Genomic DNA, 24,711 nt, shown 5'->3' with positions numbered 1-24,711 from the left:
GTAGGAACCATGCTAGGCCTGACCTGGAAGCCTTCTCCTGAGGACTAGATCTCACTGTGTCAGAAGGTGCAGTGCACGCTGCCAAGAGAGAGGAATGGCGAGTCGTCCCATCTCACTAAAGTCTAGGAACCATAGCAGGGCAGACATCTTGGAGGACTGGAGTTGTTCTGTTTTCATTAGTGCTGCACGTGGCCACCGTCCTTGTGCAGCGCCCCCGTCCCAGAGGTGAAGGGAAGAGCAGATTACAAATGCCCCTTCTCCTTGCAACACCCTTTCTTCTTCTCCTTCCTCCTCCTCCTCTTCCTCCTCCTCTTCCTCCTCCCCTTCCTCCTCCTCCTCTTCCTCCTCTTCTTCCTCTTCTTCTTCCTCTTCTTCTTTCTCCTCCTTCTCTTCCTTCTCCTCCTCCTTCTTTGGGACAGCCTTGCTGTGTACAGCCCAGGCTGTCCTAAGCTAAGATAACGGGTATGCACCACCACACCCGATGTTTTTATTACACCCATGTTTTATGTTTTTATTTTTGAGATAGTCTTCAGTAGCTCGAGATGGCCTTAGACCTGAGACTCTTTCCTCCGTCTCCTGAGTGAAAGAATTACAGGCATAGATCACAATGTGCGGTTTTGATCTAAGTCTTTTAAACTTTTATTTTTTATTTATATGAGTACACTGTCGCTGTCTCCAGACACACCAGAAGAAGGTATCAGATCCCATCAAAGATGGCTGTGATCCACCATGTGGTTGCTGGGAATTGAACTCAGAACCTCTGGAAGAGCAGTCTGTACTCTGAACCGCCGAGCCATCTCGTCAGCCCGAGTCCTTCCTTCGCCTGTACTTAAACACTGGGCTTCCCCTACCAGGATGTACGCGGTTGAGTTAGAAAGATGAAGAATTTGGAAATGGTTGCAGGACTCCTAGCGCGGGTCTGCTGTGGACACGGCGAGCACGTTTTCCTTCCACCCATCTTTGTACTCTTCTAAGCTTAGTGGGGAGACGCAGGTGGGAGCAAAATGTACAGCCATTGAACTGAAGCTGGCAGCAAACGGCGCCTTCCTAAGGACCGCGGTCCGCGAAGAGCCAATGCTCGCTCGGGATAAAGAGGAAGCGATCGGCTCCGCTCCTTTGAGTCATTTATCAGATGTCATGTTGCACCACGTATAGCACGAGCAGTCCATGACCCTCCTTAGCTCTTTATGCTCAGATATGTACACATATAGACGGCTGTTACCTGCAAATGAGAAAATCCAGGCTCTGAGCAGGGGCATATAACCCAAGTGTCACAATTATATGTAAAGCTAGATGCGCTGCTGGTCCTAACACCAGAAAATGTCCTCACTCTGGTACTGTCTAGCAAGAAGGCAAGACAAAAGTCACCACAGCTGTCATGTTGTACACTTCGGTGTCTAAATGGCATTCCTGATGGCACCGCTCTCCCTAAACCAACCTTACTGTCACGCAAGACTTTACAGCTACAGCGCCCGCCCTCTCACAGCAGGCAGGAAACACACACTGCCTCCACCCTGCCCGCGGTTATTTCCCAGAGAAGTTCTAATATGAAGATAACTCATCTGGGGATATTTTGTTTTCTTCCTTTTCAAACTACTTCGAAAAAAAAAAGTAGTTGTGGTGCTCTACGTGCTTAATGGACGAAGGTCCTGAGCCAGGCATGGTGGTGAATGCTGTAATCACAATGGATCCGGAAGCTGAAGCAGCCGTGTCACCGTGAGTTCAAAGCCAGCCTAGCCTACCAACCAGCCAGGGCTACAGCAAGAAACTGTTTCAAGGTGGGGAGGGGGAGAGGAAGGAAGGAAGGAAGGAAGGAAGGGAGGAAGGAAGGAAGGGAGGGAGGGAGGGAGGGAGGGAGGGAGGGAGGGAGGGAGGAAGGAAGGAAGGAAGGAAGGGAGGGAGGGAGGGAGGGAGGGAGGGAGGGAGTCTATGGTCTTGGATGAGGCACAGGACTTATTTAAAACAGAATGTTTATTGTCACCACACAGCTGGTCCCAGCGCCTCATCTCCCTCATAAGGAGCGATGGCTTGGGTGAGAGGCAACCAGCTCAGAACCGCTGCTTATTTCTGAGGAGATGAAAATTTACAGTTCTAAAATTTCAGCATGAAATCCAGTTCCTTACTCAGGAATGAGCCCTATATAGAGTGTATATGACATGCTCGCACCCCACCCCCACCTTCCCATCACCCACCCCCCACCCCCCAGCATCCCCCCACCCCCCCCACCCCAATCTCCCCAGTGCACATCCCCATCCACTCCACTCACACTGACCACAGCCTGGTGCTCCCAGATCTTACAAAGTTCACCACCAACCTTCCTGTAATTAGCACCGTCAGCTAGGAAACACATAAAATGTCCTTTTTCTGAAATGAAATTTGCTGATTTTTTGGGTTTTTTTTTTTTTAAGATTTTGAAAGAATTTTAAAAGATCAAAGCACCTTATTAAAACTTTAGGCTGGTTATTTTATGGATGTTGGGTTATTATTTAAATTAAGTTTTCATGTTTTGTAATGTTGTAATTCGGTAATTTGAGAATTTAGAATTACTACTGTAACCCTCACTGTGTTTCTACTGAACAAAACTGGTTGATTTGTTTTCTTTTGTTTCCAGACAAGGCCTCAATTTACTGCCCTTGCTGGCCTGGAACTCATTGTAAGCCAGGCTGACCTAGAACTCAGAGATCTTCCTGCCTCTTCCTCCCAAATGCTGGGATTTAAAGGCCTCCTCCTCCACAACCCGTTCTCTGGCTGGGTGGTAGTATGTGGATTTTGTTTTGAGACTGGGGTTTATGTAGCCCAGGCTGGCCTCTAAATCACTAGATAGCCCAGGATGAGCCTGAACTCCTGATCCTCCTATTTATTTATTTATTTATTTATTTATTTATTTATTTATTGGTTTTTTTAGAGACAGGGTTTCTCTGTATAGCCTTGGCTGTCCTGGAACTCACTCTGTAGACCAGGCTGGCCTTGAACTCAGAAATCCGCCTGCCTCTGCCTCCCAGAGTGCTGGGATTAAAGGCGTGTGCCACCACCACCAGGCTTCTTCCTGGATGTTAAAGCTGTCTGTTGTACGTTTGTTTATCGATTGTCCAACACTAAACTGCAAGAGAGAGCCGTTACGTCCCCATTCTCGGACATTTCAGACAGAACCTGGATCACGGGTGTCCTAGGTCTTGGTTTTGCTTTTTAAGTTTTTGACCTTCAGATTCCTTATCCAGAGAAGGAGAAACGTCCAGCCTCCTCCAGCTCTGAGCTCCTTCACCTCTACGACCCCTGCTCATCACTGACCAAATGCTCTGCGTCCAGGAAGAAGGGATAGCTGGATACACACTTGACAAAATCTCCTTATCATGCTATTTGCCTTGCGGGGTGGTGTGCGTGGCAGAACCGGTCCCACGAAAGCGAAGGGACCGCGTGCGCGCGCCCTCTTTCTAGGAAACCGGCGCTGCAGCCTCCCGCGGTGCAGTTCTCCCTCCGGCCACACGGGGGCAGGAGAGCGCGCGGCGGCCGTGGTACAGTCCGCCCCACCCCCAGTTCCCGCGGACAGTGGGCTCTTCCGGCCGTAGAAAAGCATTGTGGGAGCGCGGCGCATCCTTTCTAAGCTCTCGTGCGGCGCGTGGTATGGCGTTCCTGGGAGCTGGGGCTTGGGAGGTCGATGCGGCCCGGGATCTAGGGTGTCTGCGGCAGCCTTTGGCCTGCGTTCCCGTCCGGGAGAATGGGGAGATGGCGAGGACTCGGTGGCCGAGTGAGGGGCACGGCCCGCCGGACCCCGCGTGAAGCGCGTCGGTGTGGAAGCCGAGCGCCGCTTGGGATGTAGATCTTCGCCGCATGGCTGGGAGCCCAGCTGGGCGGAAACGAGCGGACATCGAGGCACCAGGTAGGACTGATAGCCCCTGCCTGACGCCCCGCTCATGTAGCCTTTGTGTTGCCCGTTCACCTTTGGTCACTAGTGAATGTGGTGTCAAAAAAGGCATAAATCAATGCTTTTGCGGCCTCTCCTTTCCCTGGAGTTTGGTATCTTGGGTGTAGGAGCCGCATAAGTAACAGAAAGTCTGCTCTAGCTTGTGTATACAAGTGAACTTGCTGTCGAACCCCGGGAATTTGCTTCCTTTAACTGGTTCTTACTCGTTTAACAGGTGAGTGCTTGAAGCTGAGGGATACTTCCAGAACGTGGATACACACTTGGAACGACACGTGGGAGCACAACCTAACTTAAGGTAGGATGACTATAAAATACTAATTGTGCAAGTTCCTTTTAGGTTGGAATGTCCTTACTTAGTCTTACTGATTGGCTTGTATTGCTACTTATCTGAAGTTAACGAAGACTGTACCTTGTGTTGAAAGAGTGTTTGTTCTTTCCTGAGTACGTAGCATTGAACAGAAATAGTAAATGTACAGTAGGTGGGCTTTGAAAATCTGTTGAAATCTGTTAGCTAGAAAAACTGCCAAACCTCAAAGTCAAAAATTGGTAATTTTACCAACACTAAAGGCTTTGGTTTGAATTTATGTCACCAGATATATGTCAACTTTTTTGAGACAGGCACTTAAAGTGTTTCTTTTCTTTTAGGATGTCCTTGATGATTTGGAAGTTTGATCTTCAGAAGCATGAGTGATTTAACGCCACATATGTTAACACTCCACATAGATAAATGTTCATTGGTAACAAGGCTATGAATAAATACTTTGATACTCTGAGGCTTGTGTGTTATGTGATTGGTGGCCACCCTCTGTGAGTTCCTATGTGACAGCTAAACTGAACGCTAGATTTCAGCTTAGACTGACATTCTTTTGATTAACAGGAAGGAACAGCTAGTACATTGGGGATTTATAGGCCTAGAGTTTAATTAAAACTGTCCTGATGGTTAGAATAGAGCGTCACAGATGGAAAGCTTCCGATGCATGAGATGAAGCCAAGATCTGAACCAGTCAGGGAAACCTGAGGGTTGGATGGGTGGGTGCCACTGCAGAGGGACAGAAAGACACCAGACAGCTAAGGCTTAGGTTTTATTAAAGCAAGAGGGAGAAGGGCAGGGCAGTTCCACGCAGGTGGGCCCCACAGCGAGGTGAGCTGCAGAGGCAGCCTAGGGTTACAGCAGAAGAATGAAGACACTGAGACAGGACGCTGCGTGGGAAGGAGTCCTTGGATTTGGCTTTAGTTCTGTGGGTGGGGGGAACAAAGGCCACAGTTGAACCTAAGGAGTTGGGTAAGGTTTGGCAAGCGCGGTCACTGAGCAGTCTACCCCGGCAGAATCCTCAAATAGCTGGAGGCTTTTGTGGGGCAAAGTTGAATTACTGAGCAGTAATGACAGCATTTGAGCCCAGCAGAAGCAGGAACCCAAGAGAGACTGCTACAGGACAAGGTGGGCCACAACTGATGGCACAATACAGAGGGCTCTTTGTGAGAACTCCCTGTCTGAAAAGCCATCATACACAGATAAAGGTCCAAAACTTAGGGAGCATGGGCAGATGAGTGGGGACAAGGCCCTCACGGGCTTATTTTTCTTCCTCAGAAAACACAAGACAAGGACACTTACATTCAAATCAACACTTAACAGCTTTTTTACATTATTTGTAAATAACCATTGGGACTTAATGCCACGAAATAATATTACAGTTTTGTAGGAATTAAAGTCATTGAGTCCAGGAGCTCATCAGAAGCCTCTGATCTTGGCTGTGGAGAGATGAGAAACACGTAGTTGGATGGTCAGAATTTCAGGAAACAGACGGTGGTATCCAGTAAGTTTATAAGGTTGTCCTTCCAGAGGCCACAGCACAAGAATGTTGTACATAAGTCCTTTAAAGATGCTAAAGACACATGTCCAGGATACATGGATAATTATCTAATTCACAGTTTCAAAAGTACCAGCGACACGCACTTCCATCCCCACCCTGCCCCCTTCACTGGGTCAGGTCTCTGCCTTGAGGCGAGCAGCCTGGGTAGTTTTTACTGTTTTTGCTGTATGTTTCCCAGCCAGATTGGTAGTAGAGAGCTGAGATTTTTCTTCAATCAAGCTGTCTTTAGATCCATTTCTTCTCTAGAAAAAAAATGTTATAAGAAAACTGGATCAAGTACTTAAAAGTAACAGAAGCTAGGCAGAGGGACACAGCCTGAGCTACATAGTGTGGCCCCCTGAATGTATTCATTTATGGCACTGCTTGTTGTAATTAACTTAGAGAAAACTAATACTGTGTGAAAGTTTCCTCTAGTTAACTGCAAAACCAAATGTGCTTAATTAATCTTGGTCTGACAATTGGGGACACATCAGTTTTCATAAAAACTGGACATAATTCACCTATGTAAGTATTCCTTAAGAGACTTTCCTTAACAAGGCTTTTTCTTCTAAAGACCAGAGGGGAGATTTTAAAAGCCTCCCCTGGTTCTAGTCCAGAAAGCCACGTCATGAAATGGTTCATGTGCAGTGTGACAGCATGGAGTTCCTGTCATCAAAGACATGTCACTGCCACCCAGGGCAAGAGCGGCCAACTGCCTACCTGACCTGCACGCCATATCCAGGAGTTCCCGAGTTGGGACTTGTAAGATGGAAATGCCAAGAACAGCACCACAGAGCCTCACAACAGCTGCCCAGGCCGCCTAGAGATGACTGGGGTTGCTATGGCTTCAAATGTATAAATCTGAGAATAAAGACTCACTACTGTGTTCAAAGGAATTCCTGAAAGCACAAAATGCTTCTCAAGATTCTCAGTCTACTTACCTATGGTGCATACCTTTGACCCCAGCACGAGGGAGGCAGAGGCAGGAGGATTCTGGGAGTTCAGGACCAGCCTGATCAACACCAAAGGGTGCTTCAGGCAGATAGGCTTACAAAGTAAGACCCTACCTCACTAAAAATTAACTTTTTTTTTTAAAATGTCATCTGTCAGGGCTGGCAAGATGGCTCAGTGGGCAAAAACCTTATAGCTCAGTCCTCATTATCAGAGTTCAAATCCCAGAACCCATGTAAAGCAGTCCTGGAAACAGTTCTCAGACCACACAGAACTGCTCATACATCATGCACATGCATGATCAATAAAAATGGTCATCAGCAGGATGTCTTAAACCTTTACTAACCTGATGAACTGTGGAGCCTCCGGACCCCTGAGCGTCTGAGGAACGGGTGACAGGAAGGGGTGGTACAAGATCTGTCTTCGAGCTGCCAAAGAGAAAAGGCCAGAGTTTATGAACAAGCCAGAGCTCAGCTCTTCAGCTCTGCAGGCTGTGACGTCCGGAGCCACGGGGTCGACCACTCACTTCACTTCCGAGAGGACGGACCGCTCTCCGTCTGAACACTGCGATCTGCGGTACTGCCGGTAACTCCGCGGGGAATGCGACAGCCTGATGCGGACCGGGTCCCCCTGAGTCCTGAGAGGAGAGCGGACAGAGCAGGACACAAACACAGACGTCAAAACGCCATGATGATGGCATGTTTTCCTGAACACTAAACTGAAAGCAGAACCTTCACGTGACTCTCATGTTTATTCTGCAGGTGGCTTTTTATTTTTATACAGGGCCTTGTGATGTCCAGGCTGGCTTCAGACTGAAGGTGACTAAAACTTCTGATCCTCTTCACGTCCCACACTGAGTTAAAAGCGTGTTCCTGGGCACCTAGCTCAGGAAGGGGTTTGTTTTGGTTTGTTTTGTTTTGTCTGGGGGGGGGGGGGCATGTTTTGAGATTTTTTTTTTTTGGTTTGGTTTTGTTTTTAAGAACTTAATTTTTATGATCTCTGAAAGCAATAGTCTAAATTTCAAAATGGAGCCCTTCATAATGTGTGTGTGTATGTGTGTGTGTATGTGTGTATGTATGTGTGTGTGAGAGAGAGTATGTGGGTATACACATGCGTGTGTGTGTGTGTGTGTGTGTGTGAGAGAGAGAGAGAGAGAGAGAGAGAGAGCACAATTTTTGTTGTTGTTGTTTAGAGTCAGGGTCTCAAGATGTAGTCTTGGCCTGGACTATGTAGACTCAAGTATCCCTAAAATCTGCATGTTCTCCTGCCTCTGCCTCCAGACTCTGAGAAGACAGGTGTGCTCTACCTGGCCTGCCTTATTAACCACTAAGAGTTAAGTACTTCTGAGAATTCAGTTGAGTTCTCCTCAACAATGTGAAAGGAAATATCTCCAGCGAAAACAGAAGCTTCATCTTCCTGTCAGAAAGGGTCAGTCTAGCTGATGCCATCTACACTGGGAAACTGTCGACTTCTTCAATGTTCTTGGAGCACACAAAAAGATCAGGTGGTAGACGCGTGTGCCTTCCTGACACACATCTTAAAATGTCACATTATATGCCGTAATTCTCTTAAGCACCTAAAAAAAAAAACAAAATCAATCCCTGACTGAAAAATGATGGGAAGAGGGCTGGCGAGCCTGCCACCAAGCCTGCCGTGAGCGTGAGACCCAGAGACACCAGCACGGTGGAAGGAAAGAAGTGATTCTCACAAGCTGTGTGGGAAGAGGCTGGGAAGCTGGGCCTGCAGTTTTTCTGGATGGGAAAAGCTGGGTTATAGAGGGAAAGTAGTAAAGTGTGCTCCATCCATATTCCTGGAGATAATTCAAGTGAATTCTCAGATGTATTTAAATTTTAGTGGTTAAACCAAGCTAGACAGAGCACACCTGTGATCTCAGAGTCCGGAGGCAGAGCCAGGAGAGCATTCAGGTTCTAGGCCACTTCATCTACACAATCCAGGCCAGTTTTCCCTGGACCCATTACAAGGCACATAATACCAGATATGTGCTCGACAGTCGGGGTGGAGCCTGGAGATGCCTCTAGGCATTCAGAAAGCCTGGTCAGCTCAGTGTGGTCCTATGATGGCGTCTTATGGTGTAACTGCTGTAGAGAGGTACCATGACCAAGGCAACTCTTATAAAGGCAAATATTTACAAAGGCAACATTTATAAACTCTTATAAAGGCAAAATATAAAGGCAGCTCTAATTAAGAGCTGGCTCACGGTTTCAGAGGTTCAATCCATTATCATCAAGGCAGGAAGCATGGCAGTGTGTAGGCAGACGTGGTGCTGGAGGGGCTCTCCATCTTGATCCAAAGGCAGCCAGGAGGAGACTCTTCCGCACTGGCACTGCGTGAAGCTTGAGCACAGAAGCCTCAAAGCCCACCCCCACAGTGACACACTTCCAACAAGGCCACACCTACTCCAACAAGGCCACACCTCCTCATAGTGCCTTCCTTCCCATGGGCTAACTATATCCAAACCACCATAGGTGGGAACTGACTTCAGCTCATGACAGTTTTACAGTAAATATAATTCAGAGTTAGAATGGTAGACAAAACTGACTGTTATCAATGAGTACCTCAGCCAAAAAATTCTTTAAATGGACACTATTCATCATTGTAACTTCTTAGACACAGACAAGTGGAAGAGAAGAGCTGTGAGCTGAGAGCCATGTGGCACCGGACAAGAGCGGATTTATGACGTCTGAAGCAGGGCCTCTCACTCTTTGGCTCAGGCTGGCCTAGGACTCACAAGGAACCAATCGGATTTTGAACTTGTGTCAATCCTCCTGCCTCAGCCTCCTGAGAAAGAAATAGTTCTATACACCTTTTCTGCCTCGTTCCTTAATCTGCAGTTAATATACAGATGGAAACACTGCATGGACCACAGTGTAAGAATGAACTGTTCCCTCCTGGGGTGGTGTGAATGGGAATGGACTCAAATGCTCATGTCTGAATACTTGGTTCCCAGTCGGTGGAACTGTTTGGGAAGGACTAGGAGGCGTGGCCTTGTTGGAGACGCGTGCCACTGGGGTAGGCCCGAGGTTTCAAAAGGCTTGAGCCGTCCTGGTGTGCCCTCTCTGCTCTCTACACTGGGTCAGAAGGATCATCAGTTGTTCCTGTCACCTTTGCTCCGCCATCCCGACTCTAAGCCAGACTCTAATGCCTCAAAACCGTAAGCCAAATGAAACACTTCTTTTTATGTTTCCTTGGGTATGGCATTATAGCATTACAAGAGAAAGTAATTTACTTTCACACTAATAAAACTAGGTGAAGCCTCTGAAAGCTGAACTCACTCTACTTTAGTGTATGGGATCTCTTTCAACTGTTCTTCTGACAATCCGGACGGGTCCACAAGCTCCTTCCTAGGAAAGAATAAGCAATAGGGTTAAACGAAAAAAGGAAAGCCACCGGGCATGCACACACACCCATACTGTTCTCAAGTGGCAAGCGTTCCTTTTCTGGCCTTGTCTCAAAATATGGGCTTATTAAAAATAGTACATGCATGTGACATGTACAAAGAGTACACATGTGTGACATGCACGAAGCTGAGAAGACTAGCATGTGTTCAGGGAAAATGGGAGAAGCTCTTTCCTGCAGCCCCTGGCATCTTTCCCTCATTGCCAGGCCTACTGTCTTCAGGGCCCCCATTTCCTGCACGGAAAAGCCCCTCGCCCTGTGGCAGTGCCTTTCTTTTCTACGTGGATTTGCTTCTCTTTACATCTCCTGATAAATCGCTGGCCTGGCTGAGGAGCATTTACAGGCAGACTAAGAGACCTTGGATTGGAGGCACTGGTCGGCCTGTCGACAGTGCTGGTGTACAGTACCCAGCCCCGATGCCAGCATTAGACAATACAGGACAAGCATGGCACCTGCCGGGGTGCCAGACCGAGGCTCCTCGCTGTAGCAGCAGTTTATCCTGTAACCAACTGCACAGAGCATGCTGGCCAAACGGCTCAGCAACTAAGAGCACTTGCTGCTGTGCAGAAGACCCAGGTTCAGCACCCACATGGGGGCTCACAATCATCCATAATTCTAGTTCCAGGGGATCCAGGCATGCACATGGTGCACATACATACATGCGAGCAAAACACTCGTGTGTGTGTGTGTGTGTGTGTGTGTGTGTGTGTGTGTTATGTGTGTGTGTGGTGTGTGTGTGTATGTGTGTGGTGTGTATGTGGTATGTGTGTGTATGTGTGTGGTGTGTGTGGTGTGTGGGTGTGTATGTGTGTGTGTAGTGTATGTGTATATGTGTGTGTGGTGTGTGTATATATGTGTGTATGTGTGTGTGTATGTGTGTGTGGTGTGTGTATATGTGTGTGTGGTGTGTGTATATGTGTGGATGTGTGTGTATATGTGTGTGTGTGGTATGCATGTGGTACGTGTGTGTATGTGTGTGGTGTGTGTGTGTGTGGTCTGTGTGTGTGTGGTATGTGTGTGTGTGTATGTGTGTGTGTGGTATATGTGTATGTGTGTGTATATGTGTGTGTGGTGTGTGTATATGTGTGTGTATGTGTGTGTATGTGTGTGTGTGTGTGTGGTGTGTGTATATGTGTGTGTGGTGTATGTGTGTGTGTGTGTGGTATGTATGTGTGTGTATATGTGTGTATGTGTATGTGTGTGTGTATGTGTGTGTGTGTGGTGTGTATGTGTGTGTATATGTGTGTATGTGTATGTGTGTGTGTATGTGTGTGTGTGTGGTGTGTATGTGTGTGTATATGTGTGTATGTGTATGTGTGTGTGTATGTGTGTGTGTGTGGTGTGTATGTGTGTGTATATGTGTATGTGTATGTGTGTATGTGTGTGTGTGTGTGTGTGGTGTGTGTGTGTGTGTGTGTGTGTGTGCATGCACATGCTTGTGCATGTACAATATTTACATGTATATTCTAAAGCTGTTCCCATCAGGAGTCCCAGTACTCACTGGATATGCTTCCACAGTTCTTCTTTGGCTTGGATATCAGGACTTCGTCTGTAAATAAATGAGACAAAAATTCACTTCTACAATGCATGTCACTCACAAACCTTGAGTCACCTGCAATACTTTTGGGACATCTCACTTGCCACCCAGCTGCTGACAGGAAGCCATTAATTACAACGATCCGTGCAAAGGTAGCAGGTGACTTTATTACTGGCTAGTAAGACTGAAAAACTCTCATAAACGTACAGAAATAAAAAACGAGACATCACCAGAGCTTCATTTGTGAAAGAGTCTGGAAGCCAGGATTGGTGACAGGCCTGTAGCCTCAGCACTGCAGAGGCAGAGACAGGGGCCTCACCACAGATCTGAAGCCAGCCTGGCCAGCTGGTGTGACATAGCAAGGCCCGACACATCACAAGCAAAAAAAAAACTACATCGGAAAAAAATAAAAGCTCGGACACTTGAGAACACATGTGCAAACCTCTGGTAGTGACTGGACAACGGGCAGTGATTGAGGGGCACTGGTTCCTGAGCTTACTCTCTGCTTTTCCATTGCATTTATTCATGCGTGCACATGTGTGCACGCCACCGTGCACTCAGGACAGTCCGCAGCACTTAGCTCTCTTGCTTTACCACATTGGTCCCTAGGACTCGGTTCCTCAGGCAAGGCAGTAGGGAGGGACCCCTAACCCGCTGAGCCATCTCACCAACGGCACGCTACTTTTAAGTAGAAGAGAATTCTCTTCTGTAGCCCACTGTAAGACTCTCGACACGATCTGCCATGAGCTAGAACTAGCAACAACCACGAGGGGAAGCAAGTGGTACAGTAATGTCCTCCCCTTCACGTGGCATCTCAGCTCTAGTTCTGCACCATTATGTGGGTCACAAAGGACAGAGCCCATCTGTGGCTTCCACTCATGCTACACGCTTTCCCTGAAGACCAGAAATGATAGACAGCATCATGTCCAATGTCCTAGAACAAGAAACCTGAAGTCACTATTTATGTTCATAGCACCCATCAGGCTAACTGTGAACTCCAACTGAAGCAAGGACTAGTAAACCTGCTTCAGTTGTTCCCACCATCCCTGCAGGACAGGAGAGATCTAGTTGGAGGTCCCCAAAGGGTCCTAAGCCTAACAATAAAAAGGCCAAGAATTAAGCCACAGACCGCCCCACCCTGCGGAATTTTATATGGAGGTAAAGGATCACTTTCAGCATGCAATCTTGCCAATGCTTTCATTTCTCCCTCGCGCCTTCTGGCTGAGCTTTCTGAATCCCCAGACTACAATAAGCTATTTATTTAGTTACAGAACAGACTAAGTGGCTTTTCCTTTGTGTGTCTGTCTGTGTGTGTGTGTGTGTGTGTACTGGGTGAGAGGACAACCAAAATCTGCTCTTTAGATCAAGTGAAAAGGAATGAACTGTGGTAAGGGGAAGGAGCCAAAACTCACGTCTGACCAAGGACGCTGTTGAAGACTCATTTTTGTCATATAAAATTCTATGCTTTAAAGATCATATGAACAGTCTGGAAGGTCTTCTTAACAAAACCTGCCTTTCCTACACTCTGCCCATCTGATCCCCTGGGCAGTATGCCAAACTGTTAAATGATAACTAAGAAGGTGCAAAGATTTCAGAGTACTGAGCTATTCTTCCACTCGTTAAGCATGCTGGGTCATCTCTGTGGATGCCACCCAATAGTATTTCACTCGGAGTGGAGATGGAGGTGCTGCTGTGACAACCTGTTCTCTCGGGGACACTGGAAAGGTGGACTAGCTGTCTTCGTGTTACAGTGGGTTTGTTGATATTGAGTGCTAACTCTTTGGGAGCTTCCCTGTGTGTTGTAAAATTAGGTCAGTGATACCCCAACATCTACCCACTAGAAGCTAGTAGCCTCCATCACGGTGAAGGAAAAAATGACTCTGGGGAGAACCCGTGAGATGACTCCACAGGTAAAGACACTTGCCACCAAGTCTGATGACCTAAGTCCAATCCCTGAGACTCACACACACACACACATGACACACATGACACAGCACATGGTTCCCACCTGACCTCACCCTAACACACACAAATAAATAAATGTAATTAAAACTGTTAAAGGACTCTGGACATTGCTAAATGCACCAGAAAAGAAGCTGCCCTCCACCTGAAAACCACGAATCTGGAAGTAGCAAAAATTAGGTGGTAGAAGTGAATGGACAAGTCATTGTAACAATCCAGGGTGTGACCCCAGAAAGGACTCTGACAGCAGGCAGGGATAGGATACTAAAAGAAAGAGAGGTGAGGCCTGGGTCCCAGGGTCTCAGGGTCCCAGGGTCGCAAGCAGTGCGAGGGCAAATGAAGACTGGTGTGATATGAGGTTTGAAGCTTAATGCATTTACAACAGGTGAGGAGGCAGAGAAACAATTTGCAAGGACTCACAAGGTCATCTTGCCAAGCATTGTGGTAAGACACAAGGAAGAGAACAATTATTTTTGAAAACAAATTATGTGTGTGTGCACACTTGGATGTGTGTATGCATGCATGTGTGTGAGTGTGTGTGTGTGTGTGTGGTGTGTGTGTGACAACAGCAGGTGTGTGTAACAACTCAGCAGGTAAAAGCACCAGCTGGCAAGCCTGATGACCTGAGTTCCATCCCCAGATAGATGCAAAGAACCAACTCATAGGTTGTCCCTTGACTTCCACACACACCTGCACACATAAAGTATACACACATGCACTCAAAAGAAATGCAGTGTAATTTCAGCACGCACATACACATAGGCTGATAAAAGAATAAAAGTGTAGCTCAATTCAATGATAAAGTAATAACAGCCAAACACATGCAACAGCCTGCATTACATCTGCAGTGCTGCATGTCAGACACACCAACAACAAACCCTAACAGCACAAGACAGTCTTCTACGACTGGAGGACCTTCAGGTAACTTTTGTTTCTTATTTATGCCTTTCTGTTGTACTTTTAGCCAGAAGACTTCCTTAGCTTACAAAGGGAGGAAGTTAGGAACTTTTTCACATGTAAATAAGTCACATGATTCCATTCAAAATGCCAGCTCATTCCATCCCCGAAAACTTAGCATAAACTGAGCATAAATATCTCCACTAAACTCAAAGAGCTCAGAGCAGGGGGAGGTCTGAAGCTGGAGAAAGGACAGCTTCCTCTGACCGACTACTGTGATTTAAGAAATGTAAACACAAGCTATCTTAATGGTGGCTATATTACTTTATGTTTATATCTGCACATAGACATTTTACATGACTACGGTTCAATACAGTTTTGTGAGTTTAGAACACCGTGAAATGTCTGTAGCTCAATTGGGAGAGCATGCTTAGCTCAGTGTGCACAAAGTCCTGGGTTCTATTCCAGCACACATAAAACAGGTATGCCAGCACGTGCCTGTGACGCAGCCCAGGAGATGGCACAGGAGAGCAACCCCATCCTCAGATACATGTTGAGTAAATACAAAACTGATATTTATTAGATAAGAGAGAACACTGAACAAACTCTCAGTGCTTCTTCTGATATTCCTGAATGGTCAGAAAACATGACTTAAGGAGATGGTTTATGCCTCTTCCTCCTTTCCCGTCCTAATTAGGAACATGAAGGCCGGCAGCTCAGCTGTGGAAGTTTGCTCGGGAGCACCCTGGAACTTCCTGGAACATTCACCTATGCTGGACTGCGCGTTTCATCTGACCCAGCACTTCCTACGCAGCCACAGAGCTTGTAATCAGTATTTGTCAGCGAGTGAACGCAGTAACACATTGTGGCCACCAGGGGGCAATGGAGCCCACTCACACACGAAAACCATTGTTTGAAGGGCAAAGGCAAGGCTCCTCCTGCACAACCCGGGAGACAAGGTCACTCCTGTAGAAAGCAGATTCAGCCAGGCCCTTTTTATGTTTATATCACAGCAGCAAACACAAACACCATAGAAATGGAAATGTAAAATATACCAGGTAATTCCGAGCTTCATAACATTTCATATCTAAGACCCTGTCATGTTCGACTTAATGCTTGTTGGAGGTTGCAACACGTGCACGCATGCATACTCACACACTCGTGCAAACACACGCGCAAACACACACACTCACACACACACACTCGCGCAAACACACGCGTGCAAACACACATGCACACACATGCACACACACTCATGCACATGCACACACTCGTGCACATGCACACACTTGTGCACATGCATACACATTCGTTCACACACACAATAATAATAGTAATGATGATGATGATAATTTTAAAAGAGAAATGGAGTTTGTAAAACAAAACTTTCTACAAAACTTTTCACAAACAAAATTCAAGGCAGACAGTCTTGAGGTAGGTGAGTGGTGGGAATAGCTTATCAAACTGAGATAGCACTTAGTTTGGCATATGCATATATATATGCATGTACATGTATATATACATATATCCTTCTAATAACACCCTTGGCAGCCTGACACCCTGAACATGTATGTACTAGGCAGACATACACTCCTCTGAACAACACACCCAATGACCTGCATGTGTACCCCACTCTGAACAATGAAATAACTTTCTTACCTCCATTAACAACCATGAAACTCAGACAGATTCTTTTCAGTCACACTACAGTTATATCAGGTTTGTGAGTTCGTGGCTAATTCAGCTTGAATAGTCTGGGGTGCATGCAGGACAAGGCAAACTCAATTCTCTACGTGAACGCGCGGAGAGACTGTTCTGTGTGACTGGATATATAGATGGCTAAAATCAGATGTACTGTGGGAAAGGATGTGTGCAACGAGCCAAGGTCTACTAATCCACATCAGCCAATCAAAATAGAGAACCATATAAAACATGCCCCTGCCAACCAAATTCCTCCCTTCCTTTAGACAGCACGGAGAAAGAAGCCCCAGACCCTTGAGTACCTGCGGCCCTTGGGCACCTTCACGCGTGTGGCCCAATGTCACTCTTGACAGCAAATCTGGTCTGCTTAGAATAAAATTACCTTTCTGGCTTGCAAATCTGCATGGGTCTTTGTTACAACTCCTCGAATAAGAAAGAGAATGTGTGGGCTGGAGAGATGGCTCAGCGGTTAAGAGCACTGACTGCTCTTCCAAAGGTCCTGAGTTCAAATCCCAGCAACCACATGGTGGCTCACAACCATCTGCGATGCCCTCTTCCGGTGTGTCTGAAGAAAGCCACAGTGTATTTACATGCATAAAATAAATAAAAGGAGCGAGTGTGTCCAAGACTCATTCAAATAAGAGAGAAAGAGAGAAAGAAAGAGAACTTGTTAACACTCAGCCCAGGCCCTAACCAAGGCAACAATTTCAATGAAGCATTTTACAAAATATTTAAAGAAGAAATAATGCTGGTTTTATATCAACTCCAAAAATGAAGATGAACATATGCCAAATTATAGTATAACTTTGTTAATTAGAAAAAAACGAAAATTCATAATGCCACATTGAAAATAAAAGCAAGGGCTGGAGAGATGGCTCAGTGGTTAAGAGAACTGACTGCCCTTCCAGAGGTTCTGAGTTCAATTCCCAGCAACCACATGGTGGCTCACAACCATCTGTAATGGGATATGATGCCCTCTTCTGGAGTGTCTGAAGACAGCTGCAGTGTACTCACATACATAAAGTAAATAAATCTTTAAAAAATTAAAAAAAAAAGAAAAGCAAAAACAAAAACAAAATCTTGGACATGATAATGGCTGACTGTAATCCCTACTTTGGGGAGGTACAGACAGAGCATCAGAAATTCAGGGCCTTAGGCAGAATGTAAAGGTGTAGGACTTTAACCCGCAAACTCAGGAGGTAGAAGCAGGTGGATCTCCGTGAGCTCCAGGCCAGTCTGGTCTCTAGCGCATACCCCAGGCCAGGTCAGCCCGGGCTACAGTGTAAAAACCCCATCTCAAAAGAAAAGAAAACAAGGAGGGGAGAAAGGGGGAGAAGTTAAGTTTAAGACCAAAGGCCAACCCGGGGCTACTTGAAATCCTTTCTCTACAACAAGAAAAAGGTTCTGTACAGGAGTGGAGATGTGCCTTTAATCCTAACACTTGGGAGCTCAGGCAGAGCTCTGAGGTCAAGGACAGCCGAGCCTCTATACCTTGTTCTAGGCCAGTCAGGGCTACAAAGTGAGACCCTGGCTTATGCTGTCTGTTCATTTGTTTCCGATTTATTTAATGTGTCTGTCCTGCCAGCAAGCATGTCTGGGGACTACATGTGTGTTTGATATCAAAGGAGGTCAGAGAGGGTGTTGCACCCCCGGAACTGCAGTTACAGCTGACTGAGTGAATTGTCACGTGGGTGCTGGGAACAGAACTGTGTCTCAGGCAACAAGTACTCTTAACCACTGAGCCACCCCTCCATAAGACCCCATCTTAAAAAGAGTAAAAAAAAGCATTCTAATCAAAATCTAAGTATCAATGATTGAGGTGTATCCCTTCAAACCCAGGGCTCACAGGATCTGTGCCTAGCATCCTCTCCTGCCCTGTCAATCTAGCAGTGCAGTCTCAGCTCTCTTCTGCCTGTCTCCTTCAGAGCTACCGAGTGGTTGTAGCGTCACGCTCCCCCATCCATCCTCTCCCTGTTCAGACAACATTCTCTCCTCCCTGGAGTAAGAAACACCACAACGTTACACCTAACCACCCAGAATCTCGAAAGTTCACTGCTTTGCAAGTGGAGCAGGCCTGGGTGACCAAACTCTTGATGTATAGACCAAAGCACTCATGCACACATGTACACACACACACACACACACACACACACACACACCATTCACATACAAGCATGCAAACACACCACCTTGTCAGCTCACAGAAAATTAATCTGGGGGGCCAGAAATCTCACCACGATGGGGTAATTGTGCTCACACATGTCATTGCCTAGCAACAGGAGGGGCAGGGAAATCTCCCTGCTGGGGTGTGTAATGAATCACTCAATGACCACTGCTCACAAATGGTAATTTGACAGCAAGATAGTCTGGCTTGATTTGGAACAAGACATCAGAGAATTCTGTAGACTCCAATTGGGCAAAGCAGCAGGTGTTTGAGCAACAGCCAGGCTTCAGAACAAAGGAAACTCCATCATCATCTACCTGCTTGGATGTACGCATTTGGTGAAAAACAATACAAAACACAAAATATGATTCTGATGGCCCTGTTCCCAAGACATTTTGCTCTGCCTGAGTGCCAACTTGTAAGCCTTCAAAAATGGTTAGTGAATGAATGTCACACGTGTAAGAAGAAAACAACAAATACAAGATGTATCTTCCCAGTTGAGATGACTGGTTAGGAGACTGGGCGTCCATCCGCCTGCTCCGCCATGCTCCCAGCAAGCGCCCTGATTTTGAAGGAAAGCGGGAAGAGAGCCCACATACGAGCGAGATCTGTGTCTGGATCTCCGGTTGTTGGGATCCACTTGGTTCTTTTCCTTCTGTCTCCTTAACACAGCTTCCCACTGAGGCGCCGAATCAACCATATCATTCTCCTGTCGTATTCTGGAAAGACAAACCAGGCATCTGAAGTTAACCTCCAAGGCAGAACGAGGCAGGCAGGGCAGGCGTGGCAAGCTCACGGGAACAGCACTGAGCAGGCTGAGGTAGGAAAACCAGGATCTGAGCCACCCTGGCACCACAGAGAGCCTGTCTCAGAAACAATGAAGAAATGCAAAGTTCAGACCCACTCTTGGGTGGAAACGAAAGCCCAGTAAACCAAAATCTTCGGTACACAAAGAAGGAAGCCCTAACTTTCCAATCACCCCAACCTCTATTTTCAGATATTTAACAGTGATTTGATTCTATCATTTTTTACTTGAGAATAAAACTGGATTAACATATCCTTAAGAGCCAGGCAGTGGTGCCCTGTAATTCCAGCACTCTGGGAGGCAGAGGCAGGCCGATTTCTGAGTTCAAGGCTAGCCTGGTCTACAGAGTGAGTTCCAGGACAGCCAGGGCTATACAGAGAAACCCTGTCTCAAAAAAGAAAAAAAAAAAACAAAAAAAAAAAAAAAACAAAAAACAAAAAAAAACCAAAAAACAAAAAACAAACAAACAAAAAAAAAACAAATCCAAAAAAAATCCTTAAGTAGGTGTACCTGCAAATATATACACATAAATATACAATGTTCATACTAAATATGTAAAAATAAAGTAACTCACTTTAAAGTGTGGTCCTTATTTTCTGTACAACCCCAGTCTGTTGTAATTTCTCTTTTCATCTCTAATTTTATTTGTCTGAATCTTTTCTTCCTGTCTTTTGGTTAATTTGGTTGAAGACTTGGTAACTTTGTTAATATTTTCATAGAACCAACTCTTCCTCTCATTGAGTCTGTCTACTGTCTATCACTTTCATTATTCATTAATTTTAGACATGACTTTAATTATCTCTTCCTGTTTCCTCAGGGCTATGTCACGTCGTCTCACAGATTAAGGCATGCTGGGTTTTCATTTTCACTCAAGTCTAAGACTTTTTAACTTCCATCTTGATGTCTCCCTTGCCTCAGTTACCCTTTAGTGGTGTGTTATAGGGTCCCCACACATGTGTGTACTTGGCAGTTTCTATTGGGGGTGACGCCCAGCCTTATCCCACTGTGGTCAGATAGAATGCAGGATGCTACTTTACTGTCCCCTCAGATGTGGCTGGGTTTGGAGAAAGGCCCGTGAGTTCTGAGAAGACTGTGTGTTCTTCAGTGTGGGAGGGATGTTCTGTGCACCTTAGGTCCGTTTGATGTATGATGTCATTTAACTCCAAGTTTCTCTATTTGATTTCTGTCCAGATGACCTGTATATTGGTGAGAACAGGGTGTCAAAGTCCCCTTCAATCTTCTGTTGTGCTTATTCTGTGGATTTAGACCTAGCTTTTCAACATTGGGCACGCTCATGTTTGGTGTGTGGTGTATAAGTCGGAACATCCTCTTGATGATTGTTCCTCTGATGAATGTGACCTTCCTTATTTCTTACAGAGTTTCTCTGTGTAGCCCTGGCTGTCCTGGAACTCACTCTGTAGACCAGGCTCACCTCAAACTCAGAAATCTGCCTGCCTCAGTGCTAGGAAATCCCAAGTGCTAGGATTAAAGGTGTGCGCCACCACTGCCCAGCCTCTGATTAGTTTTGAAGTCTCTCTTATCAGATGTTAGGATGGCTACACCTGCTTGCGTCTTAGTCCCATTTGTTTGAATCTTTTTCCACCCTTGTATCCTAATATATCTATCATTGATGGTCAAGCATTTTTCTTAGGGGCATGAAAAGATAGATCCTATTTCCTTTTTTTTCTTTTTAAAAAGATTTATTTATTATGTCTACAATGTCCTGCCTGCATGTATGTCTTCAGGCCAGAAGAGGGCACTGGATCTCATTATAGATGGCTAGAAGCCACCATGTAATTGCTGGGAATTGAACTCAGGATCTCTGGAAGAGCAGACAGTGCTCTCAACCTCTGAGCCATCTTTCCAGTCCTCCTATTTTCTACTCCCAGTTACTAGTTTGTGTCTCTTTATTGGGGAATTGAGAATGTTAATATAAAGAGTTATTATTGAAAGATGTGTATCAGTTGCCATCATCTTGCTGATTTCTGTAGTACTATTTTAGGCCTCTTTTGATTAAGTATACTGCCATTGTTTGTTTATTCCCCATGAACTATGACCCAGAACTGCTGAGCAGGCCTTTGGGGTGGGAAAGAGTGGACCTCACTGGCGGTATAAGGGAAGGAAACCCCAGGGAACTGCAAAGGCCTGTGGAATGTGAAGGAACCTAACCATGATCGTGTGCACAGCTTGAAGAACACTGTTACATCTTCTCAGTGCAGAGTGAAGTAGAACTGAAAATACATGCTATGACACCAATGTTAGAAATATGAGGAAGTATGTAACCTGAGGTCATCAGCATCCTTTGGAAGCAGCCCTTCCATTTGACAAGATCACACAGGGACATATGCTCACTTACACATGTGTGGGCTCATGTCTATGTCCACAGTTCTCATCACAACATCTCTCTACAAGCCTTGACATCAAACAGAACAGAAACCCAACAGACTTGCTAGGAGACTTGATACACTACCAGGAGTGGGGTATCAGGGCTCGACAAACACCATCAAGGGGAAAGGATGAGGCCAGTAGCAGATCTTCCCTCCCATAGGAGCCCCAACTTGATTTCTGGGTTTAGAATTAGACATGAAATTCTGCATAGAATCACCGTACAGCTCATGGGTAGGCATAAATTTCACTACAATGTGTTTCTCCAGGGAGCCAGGATCTTCGTCATCTCAATTTGGTTCTCCTAGCAAGACAGACAGGCTTATTCCAGGGCATACTTTCTTGTAAGTACAGACATTTAAAAGGAAGACAAGTGCTGTGTGTAAATCCTCATCCATTGTAAAATCCAGAAGGTTAGTCATCACACTCAGATGCTAAAACACTAGCCAGGTGTGGGAGCACACACCTTTAATTCCAGAATTCAGAAGGCAAAGACAGGTAGAGGGTTTCTGTGAATTTGAGGCCAGCATGGTACATATGCAGGCCAGCCACCTACGTAGCATGAAAATAATTCCTGGGAGCGCACATGTGTTTTTCCTTTACCTTGCCAGTAAAAAGGACCACATCAAAGTGAATTTCCGATCATACCACATACTTTTATTTTTCAAACTGAAGAGTCTCAAGTAAGGCCAGTGAAGCGCTCCTACTTCATAACCTCCTCATGACCCGTGCTCTCTGAAGACAGATGCCCCTCTACAGGTATGCTCTGTCATAAATATTCCAACAGACACATTAAAAATGCAAGGCTCGTTGTAGAGTTGCAAGAGAAGCAGCGTTCCTGAGCGACGCTGGTGTGGACACCCAGGTCCAGTCTGTAATGAAGTCTGAAATTACATGCTTACAAAAGGCCTCTGGGTAATGATGCCTCATTACAGGGATGACAGTGTCATTTCTTCCATTACTGAACTGTTCCAGAAGACACAGGTGCAACCTGGGAACAAAAAGAAACCCTAGCACGTGGAAGCAAGAATATTTTAGAACTCGGTCCTTAAAGGCTGGCTGGGGTTAGTGATCTCCCCCACCCCCCAAACTTTTTAATTATTGGTGATTAAAAGAAATCTTTGTGTGACAAACACATATCTCCTACAATGTATTTTCTCCTTTTCTTGAGACAGGGTTCATTGCGTAGCCTGAACTACTGATCTTCTTGCCTTGATCTCCCAGATGCTGAGGCATGCACCGCCTCTGGGCATGATTCTTAAGTCTTGCTTAGTTATAGATGTAGAATATCTAAGTGGTTTTTGCTAACTTCCAGGAATTTTTTTTTGATTTTTTTTTGAGACAGGGTTTCTCTGTGTAGCCCTGGCTGTCCTGGAACTCACTCTGTAGACCAGGCTGGCCTCAAACTCAGAAATCCACCTGCCTCTGCCTCCCAAGTGCTGGGATTACAGGCATGCGCCACTACCTCCCAGCTTGGAATGTTATTTTTGATATAAGGATTTACATCATAAAGGATAGAAATATTAAAAGCCCTGAACTGGTATACAATCTTTAAGAACATCACAATCAGGAAATTATTGGGGGGGGGGTGAAATCCACTGTTATTTATATTACAGATCTAGTTGTTTTCAAAACGCTTCAAATGCAAAAGATGACCTCAATAACCAGCACATTTCCTGACTGAATCTTTCGATCTCTCCTTAAATCGACACTCAACACACTTTGTCTATTTCCCCATCTGAAAGCAGAGTTGGCAGACAGTGTGGGAAACATCCTAACAAAGGCTTTTGCTTTTATATTAATGTATGGGAGAAAGGGAGTCTAGAAGAGGGGGAGGGGGAAGAGGGAAGGGGAGGAGGAGGGGAAGGAGCCGTGGGAGGGGAGGGAGAGAAGAAGGAGGAGGAGGGGGAGAGGAAGGGGAAGGGTGAGGGGAAGGAAAAGGGGGGGGAGAGAGAGGAAGGAGAAGGGGGAGGAAGAGGGGGAGAGGAAGTGGAAGTGGGGAAAGGAGAGGGAGAAAAGAAGAAGGGGAAGGGGGAGGGAGAGAGGAAGGAGGAGGAGGGGGAGAGGAAGGGGAAGGGGAAGGGGGAGGGGAGGGAGAGAGGAAGGAGAAGGGGGAGGGGAGGGAGAGGGGAGAGGGAAGAGATGGAGAGAGAGGGAGAAAGTTTTCAAATAGAGTCATTTCAAAGATGTCTCAGGGCAGGAACGTCTAGCATACTTTCTTCCCTTCTCACCAGACCCTCGGAATCTACTTTTTCCTAGATTGCCCATGCAATTTAGATTTTTACTGTATTTAATTAAGTTTGCTGAGGCCATGAAGATGAAATGCCGCATCCTCACTTGATAACAAAGTAAAGATACAGCGATTCCTATTCTTTTTCTTCCTCTCAATTAGAGCTCTGCACAAATCGTCTATTATCACATGAATTCTCACACGAGTTCCCCGGGGCCCACTTGGTCCGATTCTTTGATCCATTTTGTTCTTCACGGGACCTTCCTTTATCCCGGCTCTTAATTCACCTCTAATTCACAGCAATGCAGGCACTCTGAACCTGAAATCTTTGTGATTCTTGCGTTCTGTCTCTTCCCAGCTTAGCCGTTATCTGACCCGCAGACTCGGAGCAAACCACTAATCTCTTGTGGTCAGGTCTCAGCTCGCTCATGTGAAAAATTATTGCAAAGATCGTTGCTTTAAGACGTAATGTTTCTTTATTGTGTTTTATCTCCAAACCTCCTCTCTGACTGCAGCGTAACATCCCAGACAATTGCTTTGTGTGAGCGACCACTCCACTGCTAAAATGAAATCCCAGGTCCCCACAGACAGGAGCTTGGGCTCTGTCAGTTCCACTTGGTTTTGCCTCACGTGACATAAAACAATCTTCTTTTCTTAGTTTTGCCAGTAGCTTCTCTTCCCTAGGGAAATTTATTGGTTCCAGGCATCTGTTGATGTATTCTCTTAAGGCCAGAAAACAAAAAACTGCATTTGCTTTTCCAACCTTCCCTTGCTGTCAATAAATTCCTCTGATTTGCTCCTAACGTTGTTTTACCATCTTCTACGTGTTCCTTTATGCCCCTGCTACTGCAATGGGTGAACTCTGATGTGGTTGTGCTTTGAAACTCTTC

General features: G+C 45.9%; 1 protein-coding gene, 1 long non-coding RNA gene and 1 other non-coding gene across 3 annotated transcripts in view; 2 read left to right on the top strand and 1 right to left on the bottom strand.

Moving 5' to 3' along the window:
- Nucleotides 1-3,585: 3,585 nt before the first annotated feature.
- On the top strand, nucleotides 3,586-4,695 carry LOC127663724 (uncharacterized). Its single transcript, XR_007973007.1, has 3 exons — nucleotides 3,586-3,877; nucleotides 4,137-4,217; nucleotides 4,568-4,695. It is a non-coding gene; the product is annotated as an uncharacterized LOC127663724 (long non-coding RNA).
- On the top strand, nucleotides 3,916-4,049 carry LOC127664238 (small nucleolar RNA SNORA13). Its single transcript, XR_007973106.1, has one exon. It is a non-coding gene; the product is annotated as a small nucleolar RNA SNORA13 (small nucleolar RNA).
- A 296-nt stretch (nucleotides 4,696-4,991) lies between the features above and the next one.
- Nucleotides 4,992-24,711, bottom strand: part of Epb41l4a (erythrocyte membrane protein band 4.1 like 4A) — a 209,084-nt gene continuing 189,364 nt past the window's right edge. Inside the window, exons 19-24 of the mRNA XM_052155880.1 lie at nucleotides 19,001-19,120; nucleotides 11,642-11,689; nucleotides 10,017-10,085; nucleotides 7,250-7,360; nucleotides 7,070-7,151; nucleotides 4,992-6,035 (exon numbers count right to left, since the gene is read on the bottom strand). Coding sequence (XP_052011840.1) covers nucleotides 5,907-6,035; nucleotides 7,070-7,151; nucleotides 7,250-7,360; nucleotides 10,017-10,085; nucleotides 11,642-11,689; nucleotides 19,001-19,120 — 559 coding nt within the window. The 3' untranslated portion in view covers nucleotides 4,992-5,906. The remainder of the gene's footprint in view (nucleotides 6,036-7,069; nucleotides 7,152-7,249; nucleotides 7,361-10,016; nucleotides 10,086-11,641; nucleotides 11,690-19,000; nucleotides 19,121-24,711) is intronic.

The sequence above is a fragment of the Apodemus sylvaticus genome, chromosome 13 (genome assembly GCF_947179515.1).
Source record: "Apodemus sylvaticus chromosome 13, mApoSyl1.1, whole genome shotgun sequence".
In the NCBI taxonomy this organism is placed as follows: Eukaryota; Metazoa; Chordata; class Mammalia; order Rodentia; family Muridae; genus Apodemus; species Apodemus sylvaticus.
Note: the sequence above shows the minus strand (reverse complement) of the source record. Positions and strands in the feature narration are given on the sequence as shown.